Source organism: Mustela nivalis (assembly GCF_964662115.1).
Source record: "Mustela nivalis genome assembly, chromosome: 14".
Taxonomy (NCBI): domain Eukaryota; kingdom Metazoa; phylum Chordata; class Mammalia; order Carnivora; family Mustelidae; genus Mustela; species Mustela nivalis.
The window spans coordinates 35,408,068-35,424,301 of NC_139033.1; the positions used below are offsets into that span (position 1 = coordinate 35,408,068).

General features: G+C 53.0%; 1 protein-coding gene across 2 annotated transcripts in view; it reads left to right on the forward strand.

Moving 5' to 3' along the window:
• Positions 1-16,234, forward strand: part of CCBE1 (collagen and calcium binding EGF domains 1) — a 228,145-nt gene that overhangs the window by 195,145 nt on the left and 16,766 nt on the right. For both annotated transcript variants that reach the window (XM_082698979.1, XM_082698978.1), the window contains 3 exons: positions 3,326-3,460; positions 5,510-5,662; positions 14,820-14,923. In XM_082698979.1, coding sequence (XP_082555105.1) covers positions 3,326-3,460; positions 5,510-5,662; positions 14,820-14,923 — 392 coding nt within the window. The remainder of the gene's footprint in view (positions 1-3,325; positions 3,461-5,509; positions 5,663-14,819; positions 14,924-16,234) is intronic.

A 16,234-nucleotide genomic window follows, 5' to 3' on the forward strand; every position in this document is an offset into this window, starting at 1 on the left:
TTCACTCTCTCGCAAGAAGCTCAAGAAGCTAGGGCTCCGCGGAGGACCAGGAGCCCAGCCAAGCCAGTTTCCGTTCCATGTTCCATTCTCTCACAGAGAGCACTTTCTTGTCTCAGTGAGAAATAAATGAATCCCCCCCTCCCCGACGTGTACCGCTCTCTTTGGGTAGAAGAGCTCACTGAACCATAGCTGGGACTTTTGAGAAAGCTGCTTTAGGGAGGTTGGTTAGGAAATCACTTTCCATAAGATGGTTTATGTGGCCTCGGGGCTCTCTGAGACTGAATTTCTCACTGCCGGCCAGTTCTGTTGGTTAGAGCATGGTGGGGAAAAGGGGGAAAAAAAAAATCCACAAAATGCACAAAAATGCAAAATAATTGCATTCTTTTATAAGCCAGCTTTTCTCAGTCTGCAGCTGTGTCCTTTATATTTCCATTGGCAGATACTAAGAAAACGAAGTTTAGGCCAGTCTATTTAAGATCCCAGCTAAAGACCTCGCCCGGCCTAAGTAAAAACACATTACACGGGTACCACCTATTTAGGGTTGGATTTTTTTTTTTTTTAAGATTTTATTTATTTATTTGACAGACAGATCACAAGTAGGCAGAGAGGTAGGCAGAGAGAGAGGAGGAAGCAGGCTCCCCACTGAGCAGAGAGCCCAATGCAGGGCTCAATCCCAGGACCTTAGGATCATGACCTGAGCCGAAGGCAGAGGCTTAACCCACTGAGCCACCCAGGTGCCCCTATACTTAGGGTTTCTTGAAAGGTTAAGTGTTGTGGCCTCAAACATCAGAGCCTAAAAGTAGTCCCCCCTCCCCCTCAGCAGGGTCTGTAGTGCCTGAGAACAGCATAGCCTCGCCATAGCTAACACCCTTACTCGCCTCTGTTGCCGTCACTAGAACACTTCAGCATTTTCATCTGTGGGAATAAGTCTGTGTGTGTGGGCTTCTTACCGAAGATCTCTGTAGTCCTAAATATTTCCACTAGCAAGAACGCCATGTACAAATGTGGAACTTCAGGAAAGATAGCATATCTGTTAGGATTGTCCAGAGAAACAGAGAGAAGCTTATTCAAAGGAATTAGTTGACGAGATCGTGGAGGCGAGCAACTCAGAAGTCCACAGGACAGGTTGGAGACCCAGAAGAAAGTTCCAGTTGGAGTCGAAAGGCCGTCTGCCTCCGAAATTCCCTCTCCCCTGGGGGAAGTGGGTTTTTTTCCTAGGAAGGCCTTCACTTGATCGAATGGGCCCACCAACATTTTGGAGGGCAAACTGCTTGTTTCAGGCTCTACCGAATAAAATGTGGATCCCATCTAACAAATATCACCACAGAAACATGTAGACGATGTTTGACCAAATGTCTGGCTACTGTGGCCTAGCCACATTGACTCAGAAAATTAACCACTGCGGAGAGTTATAGAGACTAGAATTTCTGAACAAGTGTGCTGAGGAGAAGGGTGCGCTTAAGACTGTCATTGCCTCACATGTGTGTCTCCAAGTCAAAAGTCACCGCCCTGGGCCAGATCGGACCCACTGGCTCTTTATGTAAATAAAGTTTTATTGAAACACAAGCATACTCCTGCACGTAAGTATTATCCATGGGTGCTTTTGTCCTGCCACCACAGTATGGAGGAGCGGTTGCCAGCCTGATCTGTTCTGCCGAGACTTATTTTGATTTGCCAAGTGATAGGATAATCTGATTTGTTCTAGCTCAACAGTTATTAATGGAGCATAAACTGTGGGAAGAGAGTAGTGCCCGTCCCTCCAGGCACTACCCAGACAACAGTAAGAGCTACTCACGAAACAGAAGACCAGGTTGAGCTTTTACTGTGTGGCGGGGAGCGTGCGGAAGGCATCATCCCAGGCAACCTTCAGGAAAGCACCGTAAAGGCTGTATTACTGCCGCCCCGGTATATGGGTGAGAGGCTGAGGCTGAAGGGACTCAGGGTCACAAAGAGAGTAGCAAGGTCGGGAGGGCTGGCTGCAGAACCCATACTCCGCCCCATAAAGCAGCATGCCTCCTAGCCTGCGCCAGAGTAGGCCTGCCAGAAATAAGGCAGAACATGGGAGCAAGAGAAAAATACAGAGCACAATCCATGGGCTAGTTGGGGGCCCCTGGGTGGCTCAGTCAGCTAAGCACCCGCCTTTGGCTAAGATAATGATCTCAGGGTCCTGGGATCAAGCCCTGCGTCGGGCTCTCTGCTCAGCAGGGAACCTGCATCACTGCCCTACCCTCCCTCTCTGGTCTCCCTGTCTCAAATAAAATTTTTTTAATCTTTTAAAAATAATAATAAAAAAATTTAAAAAACCATTGGCTTCCTAGAGGTGATAGTTAGTGGAGGAAGCAATGTTTGACTGGCAGGAAAGCAGACGTGCCATCATCACAGAAAGGATTTAGGCGGGGCAGCCTTCCATGAGAGCGGCACGATGCCTGCCACAGGGACCCTGCCGGCGGGGAGGCTGACCAACCCACCCGTTCCACCTTCCCGTGCGACGGAGCAGACCAGGCCTAGCCCGCGCCCGAGGATCGTTCATCTGTCAGCACCCGGGGAAAACAGCGCGGGGACTGAGCTGCTGGCTCTGGTCCGGAGGCCAAGGCGGTGCAGCCTGAGCTCCTGACTTCCAGCCAAAGTCCCTTCAGAGGCTTGTTAAATATCCGTTTGTAAGGACTGGGAGGAGGAGATGTTTTAATTCTCTTCAAGTCGGAGGCCATCCAGAGACCTTGATTTCCAACAAGCCGTTTCCAGCCCCTCCTCAGCATGCAGGGTCTGCACACACACACGCACACCCGCACACTCGCAGAGACACACACAGGCACTAGGCCCGCATCACTCTCACCAGCCCTGTTCCAAAATTTCCCTCCCGCCCCGCCTCGCCTACGTGACCTCCCCTCCTCGCGCTCTCCCACGGTGCCTACGCCCCTCACCAGGGCCTGCTGTTCTCTGATGTGCATCTGGAAGGAGTTCCCCGTCTCTACCGCACCTGCTGAAAAAGCCCGGACAGGCCGGCAGGTGCTGCTGCAGGGCCAGGGGCCATCCAGATGAGCGGCGGACCCCAGGGGATGAGGAGATGGCCCGGGGGAAAATCGCAGGGATGGGGGTTTGCCTTTCGCCACGGCCAGCCTGAGCACCAAGCTCCCGGACACAGTACTTTTAAAAGGCAGCCCGAGGCCCGAAGGCTTAACGCCCTCGTAAACAGAGCTGGGCACGTCCACAGGCCCCGAGGGGTCTGCAGCCAGGAGGTCTGTGCCAGACCCAGGCCCAGCGCCGCCGTCCCGTCTGTGGAACGACCGTGGCTGACGTGAGCCCACCCTTACCCTGTCTTTTACAGATTACGACGTGTGCGCCGAGGCCCCCTGTGAGCAGCAGTGCACCGACAACTTCGGCCGAGTGCTGTGCACCTGCTACCCCGGGTTCCGGTACGACCGGGAGAGACACCGGAGGCGCGAGAAGCCCTACTGCCTGGGTGTGTTGGCAGCACCTGCGAATGTTCCAGCTCCTGGGCTGGTGGTTCGGTCCTTTCCTGGAGACACGCCATCCCTGGGGCCAGCTCCCCGGGTGGCTCTGATCTTTGTTTCTTCCCTTACGTCCCGACACTCCGATAGTATCACGCCAGCCATCACTGCCTTGATCGAACCAGCCTCGGCCGAGGAATTCTTCCGGGAGCTGCTACCTGCGAGATCCCAACAGGCAGGGAGCTCGGAGGGCGGGAGAAGGGGAGCATTAGCAAGTGAAAACAAGAACAGTGTCAAACGGGAGAGAAGGGGCAGAAACGTCAAAACACGGACAGGCGAGACCCCACAGTCTCTCGGAAGGCCAGGCAGAGAGCCGGGGGACGAGGGAGGGCCCATGTGGCAGGCAGCCTGGCGGGCAGGCAGACTGGCGGGGAGGCAGCCACCTGGACTGCAGCTGAGCGGGCTCAGCACTGTCGGTCGCCACCGGCCGCGTCCTTCCCGCGCTGGCGGGGCTGTCCAGGCGTGCCCTCTTCGCCTCGAAGACGGGGTGATGGTGATGGTCCCCTGGAGCCACGTTTCCAAGTGTGGTGGGTTCGTGGCTAACCTGCTTCAGAAACATCTGGGGGATCCTTGATTTCCAACAAGATTCCCGGTCTCGCCTCCAGGGCCTGAGGGTAGGTCCGGAAATCTGCACTTACACAAGCGTCTCTGGTGACGGCGTGCACAGGCGAGCTGGAGATTGAGCTGGGGGGTAGCTGAGGAGCAGGTGGGGGGTCCGGGTAGAGACTAAGTGAGCTGGGATGAGGCTTTAGAGCGCCCCACTGGAGACATTCTAGTCGTGGCCTCCTAGGTCTCCAGGTGGCACTGATGGTAGCTCCCTGCACTGACAAAGAAGGGTAAGACCACCAAGTGGCTGGACCCAGGACCCATGGGGCCTCCCACAGGGAGCATGGTACCCCACGCTGTCTCCCTGAGGTCCCAGGCGTGGGGGCTCTGCTTTCAGTTTGTGGGAGCTCCGCTGTCACACTTGGTCCACAGGCAACAGTGCATACAGCCAGGGGACCTTCCAAAGGACCACGCCCCCTGGTGTGCCCAGGTGGGTCCCAGGCAGCTGGTCCTGAGAGGGGCTGGGGCGTCACCCGCATCCTGAAGTGCAGGGCTGAGCTCTGTCTGCCCCCCTCCCCAACATGCACACAGGACCGAGTGTCATGTCAGTCCCCCTCAGCACCAACCCCTGATGTCTTCAACCAGGGAGCAGGAAACAGACCGGGGCCTCCCTCTCTTCCCCCGCTGGGAAACAGTTCCCCAATCCTGCGGGGGAGCGAGTCTGTGATGTGCACGGTTTATGTGGACTCTGACGGGTAACTTGTTTGATGGTCTCATGGCTCGTTTCCACCACTCACGGGCGGTCCGTCTGGGTCATTGATGACCCCGAAATTTCCTGGGGAAAACTCTCCATTAGATCCATTGTGACTATTTTCTTTTGCCAGAAGTGGCTTTTCTCAGATTTCGTTACATTTCTTAACTGGGGAGGAGCCATTCGTAACTGACCTTGGGTCACCATCCTGCTGCTCCGAACCTAGCGCCGTAAATGTGGGGAGTGGGGAGGAGACCAAAAGAAAAAAACCCTTCGCCCACTCGGGTCCTTGCAGAAAATCATGGCCCTGATGCTTGCTTTTCAAGCAGTGTTGCTCTCTGTCCACTCATTTCCTCTTTTGAGGAGCCCAGCCAAGTATTTCGGGCTGGCATCATGGTCATGTTTTGTAGATGGGAATTTCGAGGGCTGGCATCACTCACACCAGGCCACGTGACATGGCAGTGGCAGAGCCCCGACCAGAAAGCCTGCCACTGATCAGCCTGGCACCATGGTGACACGGCCCCGGGGCACTCCAGGTGCGCTGGCTCCTGTCTCTAGCCTCCTGCTCCAGTGCAGCCTTCCCTGACCCCCTGGCAGAGGGTCCTTTGCAGACGTTCATGGGAGGGCCATGCCGAATGTCATGGGTTGTGTGGGAAGAGCGTTCTCTGAACCGGAGCATTCTCTGCCTTTGGTCCAAACCCAGATATCGACGAGTGTGCCACCAGCAACGAGACGCTGTGCGCACACACGTGCATCAACACCGTGGGCAGCTACCGCTGCGAATGCCGGGAAGGTTACATCCAGGAGGATGACGGGAGGACGTGCACCCGGGGAGACAAATACCCCAATGACACTGGTGAGTGGGGCAAGCCACGTTTCCCCCTGGGTAGGCCCTTGGGAGCCCACCAGGGTGGGCTTTCAGCCACTGACATTAATTTGTGGGCCAACTTGAAAATAAGCAACAAGAAGGGGAGCAGTGGGCAGGAAGGGGCGTTTGCACAAAGGGCAGGTGGGACCAGGGTTAAGAGAGGGCTGGGTCACAAGGTGCAGCCCCAGTGGAGTGAAGCCGGCAGTGAGGGTTGTGAGCTGGTGTGTCTGAGGAAACGCGCCACCATGTGGATGTGTGTGCTCAGGTGGAAATCAGTAGAACTTAGCTAGGTGCTGGGACCACGCTCAGATGAGCAGAGAGGAGGCCAGGACTCCATGTTGCTCAGAGAAGGGGCTGACTATCAGTAGGAAACACGTCCTGTCGGGTCCAGGCATACATCAACGCTGCTTAACGTACAGCCCATGTTCTGTGCCTGCCCAGAACTATTTGTTACTTGGTTTCTGATTGCATAAAAACAGACAGTGTTCAGGCATACCCATTTGTAGACACCGATCCAAAGATCAGTGCTTGTATTTTGTCGTCTTTTACTAGTCATTGGTTTTTATTGTGTTTTGCAAATAGTCAAGTGCAACAAGGTTAAAAGCTGGCCTTCAAAGTTTGAGAAGCTGATCCACATTCCATCAACCCGATTCAACTGACATGTCTCTCACCCAGGGAAACGATCAGCTCGAAGGCTGGGTCACTCCTTTAAGTCTGGAAGAAGGAGCCTCTGTGCTCCTATATCTGACACTCACAGGGCGGGAAGCTCCTCCCATCTTCCTGTGCTAGGGGAACAGTTCTAACCCATCCCTCTTGGGAGGGGACAGGATACTGTCCGTCCAGAGAGGCTGGCTGGGCCTTGGACTCTCTCTGAGTGGGGCAGGGATTTCTCGGCAAATCATCTGTACTGAGAAGCCAGGGAGCTGGGAAGGCTGGATGGTGTAGACACTCGGGAGAAGGTGACTCTTGGGTGTAGCCCAAAATTACAAAAAAAAAATGTGGAAGACAGTTGCCATCAGCTGAGGACAGCAAACAGCTGGGGGACAGCTGCTCACATGGAAAAACTACAAAGCAAAATTCTGAGAAGGGGTGGGTTGAGTCATGAGGAAGCCACTGTGTGTTAGAAGTAGATGCAGAATGTGTCTGGAGCCATCTCAGGATCGGGCAATCTGGAATAACATGAATGCATCAGCGGGCCTGCCTGCCCAGAGGCGCTTCAAGCAGGGACGAACAGTCTTTTGGGTAGAAGGGTTGATGGAGGAAAATGTTTGCAGGCCTTTTTTTTTTTTAATTCAAAATTAAAGTCACTTCATTTTTGTCCCCTGACGGAGAAGGTGGGAGAGGGGCAGGGTGTGGAGCTTACCTATTGGATTATCTCCTTTAATGAGAGGAGATGATCCTTTGAAAAATAAAGTGCGGCCTTTTCGACTTTATTCATGGACCAGCTTGAACATGAGCCACAAGAAAGCAGCTTTCTAGCTTTCATCTGGGGATAGGATTTGCAGCTCTGCTCCGAGCCAGGAAGCCCCGGCACTGCGCAGCCGCTCCACTGTCTCTCTGCCTTACGTTCCTGTCCAGGTGAACCCTGTTTACTTGGGCACGAAGGGCAGCGTTGAACAACCCAACCTAGATGTTAACCCTCAGAAACCGCAACCACAGATGCTTACTGCTCAAGTGTCGGGGTGGGATTAGATAGGACGGATCCCCAAATAACAGGACCTAGCCTCACCCGTGAGCGGTTCCCACCTGGCGCTGGTCTGCCCGGGCACCCAGCCTTTACCTCACAGAGAACCAGAGAAGCCGGTTGGAACTTTCGGAGACAGCATGAGTTTCCCACTGAAATGTTCTTTGGTCTGGGGTGGCCTCCCTGTGTGATGCTGTAGGGAGGGCTCCTGCCCGAGCACAGGGATAAGGTGGGCCTGGTCGGAGGCACTCACCTCCTTCCTCCTGCTTTGGCCGTGTAGACCCGGGCGGGGGGCCCAGCAACAAGCTGGGCCGAGAAGTTGCCCTTGTGTATCTGATGTGAGCCGTCTGTTGTGTTAGGTCAGTCCTCAGAACACAGTCCTCTGTTATCTTCCCGGAGAAATGACTTGTACTACTTTTTTTTTTTTTAAGATTTTATTTATTTATTTGACAGACAGAGATCACAAGTAGGCAGAGAGGCAGGCAGAGAGAGAGGAAGGGAAGCAGGCTCCCTGCGGAGCAGAGAGCCCGATGCGGGCCTCGATCCCAGGACCCCGAGAACATGACCTGAGCTAAAGGCAGCGGCTTAACCCACTGAGCCACCCAGGCGCCCTGACTTGTACTACTTAAAAGCTTTTAGTGTGTTACACTAAACTACACAAGAAGTTTTAGCACGAGAGAGCAAGTTCAAGAGATCAGGAGTTTTACTTTAGTGATGAACAGTGACTTCTCTGGCTGAGAATTCTAGGAAAAATTGAAGCAGTTATAATGAGAAAGGGTGTAGATCTGCAACTTTCTTTTGTACCTTCTCTCATAGTCTTTTCACTTAAAGATGACCTATTTTCTCCCGACCGTTCATTACAGCCTTTCCCCATTGCGTTCTACAGAGCTCGGGGTCTTGTGAGCTGCAAATAAGCCTTCCTTCCTTCCTTCCTTCCTTCCTTTCTTTCTTTCTTTCTTTTTTTTTTTAAGACTTTATCCATTCATCTGACGGAGAGAGAGCTCAGGTAGACAGAGTGGCAGGCAGAGGGAGAAGCAAAAGCAGCTTCCCCACAGAGTAGGGAGCCCAATGTGGGACTCCATCCCAGTACTCTGGACAACGACCTGAGCTGAAGGCAGACGTTTAACGACTGAGTCACCCAGGTGCCCAAGCCTTCCTTTCTTTAGAAGCATCTGCGTTCAGATGTTTGGGGAAGAACATGTTACTATCCCCACTTAGGGGTACATGGGCCAAGTGCATGAATGGCTCAGAGAGACTGCCTTTTTCAAAGATGTTAATTTTGATTAAGCCTGAAATTCCCCCAAATTATTTTCTTAAGAAAGGCCTATAAACATCTCACAGACAAGAGTGCCCTGAAAAATACAGTTTGGAAAGTTCTAATGTATTAACCTCAAAGGCCTGAGCTCTGGGGTTGAACATGGTAGATCGTCTGGTTGGCTTTCGGGCAAAGATGTCTTCATCGCCAGATGAAGCAGCCGGAAGTCCAGAGGGAAGCCATTTGCTACGAATTGCAGAGCCTCTGATGAACAAAAACAGGGCAGGGGTCCTCCATCCTGCCACACGGAGAGACCGTTTGTTTCTGTTTCCAGTGGCTTCAGTGGGAGACGTCTGTCTAATTAGCAAGAACCGCCTGGTGCTTCTACCGCCAAGCTTTATTGTCGCACAAAACTCATTTACAGATGAGCCTAGGCTGCAAATTCCCTTTCTCCTCTCTCTCTCCAGCCTCCTCTTCATAGAACAGCTACAAACAGTTTAAAAAACAAAACATAGCCAAAGCTGAAACAGCACTGTCTGTTGGCTCACACTGCAAACCCTCCCTTCCTGGGCCGCTGACAGCAGCATTAGAAAAAGAATTTCTCCGTATTTTTCAGTTACCGGTGTCTATTGAGTTCACCACACACGCACATGGGACGAGCATTTGGTTTTAGTGTTTTGCTAAGAAAAACATTCCAACCCCAGTAACCAAGGACATCAGGAGGGAAGGGACAGAGAGGAGGAATCCAGACCCGTCGATAAAATTATGAGCAAGGACAGGCATGTCGTAGGCCGTGAGTGTGAGAGTCTTAACCCGAGCGATGAGCCCCCCAGAAGGTGGGGGGTTGCTTTGATGGTGCTGGCAACAAAAGCAAGCACCCTGGACACGTTGCTTTGACAGGGATGCCCTGGAACATTCCATGGGCTGGGGGCTAGGAGAGCTGGCCGCAGGAGCAGCTGCGGTACTGACCATGGAGCGTGGCTGGGCAGGTTCCGGGCCCCCGCTGCCTGCTCTGCAGACAGTGCAGGAGTGTCAGACTGTGTGAGCTCTGCAGACCCTCTAGCCCTCCCATGTTCCTTCCAGAATGTGGTGGGGTATAGCGTGAGTCACCTAAGCCTGACCAGTCCCAGCACTGCCCTCATTTCTTTGTCCTTCATCTAAGTGAGCCCCAAGGCTCCAAGAACTAGTTGATGCCCAGCTTCAACAGCTAAGCCGAGAACGTTCCTTACTGTATCTAGCAGATGAATCAGGACCAGGCAGATACTCAACTCAGCAACCGGAGAAGTCAGGGGCCAGGCAAGGCAGCTAAGCAGCTTCGTCTGTTTTGGATGGATTAATAAACCTAATATTTCATCATGGTTATTTTTTTGATGAAGAGATAATGATGATTGAATGTGAACACATGGGACCTAAAACCTCCCCCCCCCCTTTTTTTTTAAACTTTGCATTGTCTAATGTCTGTGACGTTATAGTCCGAGGAATTTAAAATCAAACACAGCCTCAGCTCACTGTTAGAGAGAGCAGTGGGGGGTAAAAGGTTGTAGCGCACACGCAGGCCTGGCGGCACGAGCCCCCAGCTACCCGGCCAGAACGGCGCGCTCGGTCGCTTGCTTGCTTTGAAATTATGTAGCCGGAGCCCGTGTAGACACCCGAGGGAGTCTGTGCAGCACTGATGGGGAGACAAATTAGGGACACATTGGCTCCATGGTAATGAGCTTACTGCTCTGTTTTTCAACTTCTGTTTACTTTCTGATAGAGCAACCATGACCCTCCAGCAGTTCAAAGCGTCAGGGACAGCCAGGTGTTTCATGTAATTTTCAAGATCTGCTAATCCATAGATCAGTGGTTCTCCACCCGGGAAGCTTTAAAAATTGCTGATACTGTTCCCTGGCTGCAGCCCCCAGGTGGGTGGGGTGCGACATAATGGGATTTTTTTTTTTTTAACCTCCGCCCTCTCCCCCCCTTCATATGGGGGAGTTATAATGGACCACCGGCATTGAGAACTGCCGGCCAGGGCACAGTCCTCCACGGTCAAGCTCCAAGAACAAACAAACTCTGTTCATTGGTGACACTGCTCATGTGCAAGGTGTTGGGAATATCCTTTAGTTTCTGGACTTATTGAAATATTATTAATATGGTATCTGAGGAATTCTTTTTCTAATGCTGTGGGGTGCCTAGCCTGCTTGGCATTAGTAAAAATTAGAGCTCTATGCCCCCATGTGGCTAATGAATGATAATGCACCTTTAAAATCTGATCTGGTGGGAGCAGAGTGTTGAGTAAATCCTTCACTTAAGGTGAGTGTGGTCACAGTTTGAGATGCTCGGTGATCGCGGCATGAAGTGCTAGGACTGAAAACATGCAGGATCAGAGATGTCTTCCCAGATTTCTAAATGAATTATTAACGTAGCGTACACGAGATTCTTTTAGCTCCACGTTTGATATTACTGTAGACAAATTGCAGGATAAATGAGCCCCAATTCAGAACAGATCGCATGTTCCAGGCCTGCACACACAATTTATCCTAGAGCTGTCTGAGAGCTCTTTCCAGAGGATGATGTAAAGCCCTATCCCACATCTGTTATTTTGTAGGAAATTCAATACCCCCAACAATAACACTTACGGAGCATTTGTCATGTACTGGGCACTGTCCTAGGAACTTACAGGTCTGTCTTCCTTGCTATCATGGCAGTCACCCAGGTGATAAGTGCCTTTGTCATTTTACTGTTGGAGGAACATGCCCAGAAGCTGTGGCTTCCAACCTAAAGGATACTAAGTGACAACATCAGGATTTAAGCACCAATCATCTGACTCCCCCAGAGCCTCTGCTCCCTGCTACCCTATTACTCTGTGTCTACAGAACCAACACAGTTCATCTTGATGTCTGTGTTCCAAAGATTACACAAAGTGATGAAGAACAGACCAGGCGTTCTCAGGTCATAGTCCCGCCGCAAAGCTTACTCCCTGGGGGAGTGCTGGCTGAGCACACGTGTGCTTCAGCGTCCCATGGAGGGCTTTGACAGATCTGTGCACTCGGCCCCAGTCCCAGGATTTCAGATTTTTGGCAACAGGTGCCTGGGCAGTGACAGTGCTGCTCCTGGAGTCTGCCTCCCAGAGAGCACTCAGGGACCCTGAACAGAACACCCCATATCCAGCTCGCTGCCCTCCTCCACAATGCTGGATTCAGGACCTGCAAGCCCCCAGCCTGTGCACACAGGCCTCTGGAGGACCTAGAGCAAGTTACTTTCCTTATCTATAAAGGAGATTGAACCCAAAATACATCCCTGCTAATATTCCATGATCTAAATGAAGTAGAGTCTAGAACCTGGTAGGGAGGTTTATTCTAATCATGAATATCTCAGGTTGCATTCATCACACCCACACTTAGAAATTCAGCTGAGTATATAGTATAGTATATTTCTGAGAATATAGAAATAGGAAGATGGGCTTCTAACTCGTGTTCATGATGGCCCGGCTCTGCCAGCGGGGCTAGTTCCTTACAGAGGTCGGTCGCAAATTGTCAAGCAGGTGTCCTCATCTGTTTTTTGCATTCTCAGTGCCTCACGTGGCCTGGCAAATAGCAGATGCTCCATGGGTGGACGAGCGGGGGAATGAGGAGGGATGGACGTGTGGATGGACGCGCAGACGAGTGGATGAGCGAGAGAGGTGGGTTACGGGACGGGGTTGTATAAATCGACCAGTAGATGGGACGGAATGGAGGAACGCTAGGTTGGCCGAGGTGGACGTCCTCCAGCCGTCCTTCAGCGCTGACAAACCTAGTCAGCCTGGAGCCAGGGTCCCCTATTTATGCGGGGGTCCACCGCTCCCTGCCATCAGCACAACCAGAGTTGGTGGGGCTGTCGGTCTTCCCCGCCTAGTGAGCTCTGCATGGAAACGTCCTCCTGTCGCTCAGTTATGTTGGCGACGGATCCTCACAGGAGCCCAGGCTCTGTGGGCCAGTAGGACTGTTTGGCCCACCACACAGGGACAAAGGGCCCAGAGGAGATTGCCTGATGTGTAGAAACGGTGTTGGACTCAGATTCAGGGAACCGCAACTCTAAACCCACATCAGTCAACTTGTGAGATGACTTTCAGGTACCAATGTCCGTTTCCCCCATTCTGTTCGTGTTAATACTCTCCTTCAAGACTTCTGGGATTCTCCGGCAAAAGCAAAGCGAAGGGCTGGGTAGGTCTGAAGCCTGGGCCCGGCACTGGCTCCCATATATTACCGGCAGGTGGCATGGCCGCTGTCCCACAGGCAGGACCTTCATTTAACCCTCACAGTCACCCTCCGCTACAGGAATTATTCTTCCGTGTTATGGTTGAGGAAATTAGGGCTTGTCGAGGTCGGATAACTTGCCCAAGACTCCTGAGCTAGTCATGCCAGAGCTGGGCTGCACAGCGGGGACAACAGCCCCTGGGAAACCACGCTCTTAACCACCCCAGTTGACCTCCTCTGAGCAGAGACCTTCCCCAGCCTCATAACTCAGCTCAGTGTTACAAAGCTGCGGGGGGAGTCAGTGCGACTCCCCGAGTGTACCTGCTGACCGCGCTGTCGGTGGGGAGCCCCCGACCGGACAGCCAGCCCAGGAAGCGGGGATGAGCAAGGCGGTCACGTTACCTGGCGTACGTAGGTGGATTTAGAGACGGCCGCGCCCTGTAGATCCACGTGCTCTTTCCAGCCACTCGAAACCTGCGCTGTAGGTTGACTGGCCGACCCAGTTGCTTACGGTAACTTAAAGATGGAGCCTGCTTTTCCCGCTCAAACCTGATGGCTTGAGAAGTGTGTTCCCAGCACGGGTACTCCAAGGCTCGGGCCTCCCGTGACATGCAGGGATGAGGTGTGGCGTGTGAGCCCCGCAACATGCTGCAGGTAAATAGAGATTTCAGTCACCAAGTTGCCCCCAGACCCTCTTCCCTCCCAAAGAACAGAAACACTGGTCACCACATAGGTCACCAGGCAGGGGACTAGCACCATAGGAGAAACCAGCCGGGCCACGTGAGGAAGGTTCATGAGAGCATGAATGCCCAACTCGCCTACCCGTTCGCTAGCTCTGCCACAGACCATCACCAGCTGGGTGGCTTCAAGGACAGAAATGCATCCTGTCCGTTCTGGAGGCTACAAGTCTGAGACCAAGGCATCGGCAGGGTTGGTGCCTTCTGAGGGCCGTGCGGGACAATCTGTCCCGTGCCCCTCCCTGCTTCTGGGGCCTTCGCCAGTGATCTTTGGCCCTCCTTGGCTCCTGCCCTATTGCCTGATCTCTGCCCTCATCTTCATGCGGTGGCCGCCCTGGGTGCGCATCTAGGTCCTGATGTCTCCTTTTTCTACGAACACCAGTCCCGCTGACTGTGGTCCCACCTGCAACAGTAGGACTTCGTCTTGTCACATCAGCCACGACCCTATTTCTGAATAAGGTCACATTCTGAGGTCCTAGGGGTTAGGGCCTCAACCTACGAATTTTGGCAGAACAGTTCAACCTGCGACGCTCTGCCTCACACATAGCACATGCCCTCCTTGTGAGCTCCCCGCAGGTCCAGGTCTTAGGTGGCTTAACCTCCGGGGCCGGCAGCCACTCCGCAGGTTAGCATAGAGACCCCCGCCGTCTGAGCGGACACGTGGTGAGTGCGGCCTGAGGTCAGGACCACAGTATCTCTGTAGAGAGAGGACAGGCTTTGTGGAATGTCAGACCTGGGTCTCGATCGTTGATAAGTTTCTGTGAATTGGGACCACAGAAAGGGCTTCCCAGAAGAGGGGGAATAAGAAAAGCACAAGTCAAGGAGGACAAGATGTGGCTTAGAGGGACGTTGCTCGGCTGTCCCCAGCTGCATTCCAGACAGCATGGCGAATGCTGGCCTTCAGATGGAGGAGAATAAATCATGTCAGGTTGGGAGATCACACTTCCTGAAAAGCACTGACAAAAGGGCAGTAGTTTCCATGTTTACTCCTGCAAGAGGACAATACTGGGGTGCCTGACTGGCAACAGCTGAAGCCAGAGTAGGGGGAGCCAGGGGCGGGGGGGGGGGGGGGCTGCCTCCATCTCCCCCCTGATCCAGGTGTGCGGCCAATGACCCGAGAACTGGCAAATCACAAGCCTCCCTACCTCCCTCCCTCCCTCGGCCCATTGTCCACGCGTCCTCCGCAGGGACTGCCATTTGCGAGGCTGGCTGTAGCCTCCTGAGCCCACCCAAGCCCTGTCCCCTCCCGCAGGGCACAACGAGAAGTCCGAGAACGCAGTGGAGGCCGGAAGCTGCTGTGCCACGTGCAAGGAGTTCCACCAGATGAAGCAGACGGTGCTGCAGCTGAAGCAGAAGGTACGTGCCCTTCGTGTTCGAGCCGGGCCCCGCAGGAAGAGGACTTGACAGAGAGGAAAGGGAAGAACAGTGAGAAACAGTAAGACAACGAGTTGTCGCCCACGATCTCCGTGAACGTTCAGGAAGGTCGCTGCCAGCTGGGTTGGGACTGAGACTTTGCTCCGACGGTCCACCCTCAGAGCTGCTGTGCAAAGGGCAACACGCCCATGAAGGCAAGAAAGCGATCAGTTAGGTCACTGTGAAGCGGGGCTCGAGGTGGGGGGCGCGTGGCAGGGGTGTAAGGAGGTTGAGCTAGGACTGTTGAAACCCTGGGTAAAAGGAAGGTCCAGACACATGGTTCTGAGGCCGACTTTCGCAGTTCTGTCTCATCTAACATTCTGGTTCGGTTTTACAACGAGAACACCCTGTCTGTAAACATCCGTAAGCGGACGGCGAATTTCCGTAGCGGCTCTCTTTTTCACATTGGAAAGCCGCCGTTTGGGTGCCTCGTGTCAACAAGAATGAGGGCTGAGTCACTTTCTAAAAGGCTCCCACGCATGCCGCAGAGACTATCAGATTTCTAGTAACATTGTTATGCTGTGAGTAATGCCCCCGTGACGGATCTGGGGACCTGATTTCTTGAGCAACCGTCCTGGCCCTGGCTCGGTGGTATTTATGATCCCTCAGTTCTCCAAAATCCCGCTTGTGCTGAGAATCATAGGGGTTTGTTTGTTTAATTGCTTCTGCCCGAGGCTCTTAGCACATCAAGGAGGTGTATGTAATCTGTTTAACTTTGTTACTCCAAAGGGCAAAGGGTGAGCATAAGACAATATGGCTTTCCATGTTCCACAAACACACACGCAGCCCTTCGTGAGAACCACAGCTACCAGGGAAATAAGCCAATCCATAGGCAGAGAAGGGCAGTGGCTTTGCTGGTCTTTCGTTTGTTGTTGGCGAAGATCTGTCCATGTATCCTGTACACGATCCGAAGCAGTCTGTGATCCAGTAATCGGGAGATCAGGCAGAACACTCTGTAAGTGCAGCACGTAAACACATCCCACACATCCCCTCGGTTAAACTTGGATTGATGTCACCATTTATTGAGCAAATCCAAAAACGGGTCCAGGGAAGAAGTAAGTTCACATTTCATAGGCCAGAGGATTAGGGCTCGGGGGAGGCAGTTGCTTAGTATCTTAAGACCTAAGGCAGCTCTCTGCTTCCTCTCCTGGACGGTTGAAAATCCAGGAGCTACAGGGAAGCTTTTTCCAGCCTGGAGGATCGTCAGAATAGTGCAGTGCCACTAAATCCCACAGGTTGTTTAGAAATGCAGTT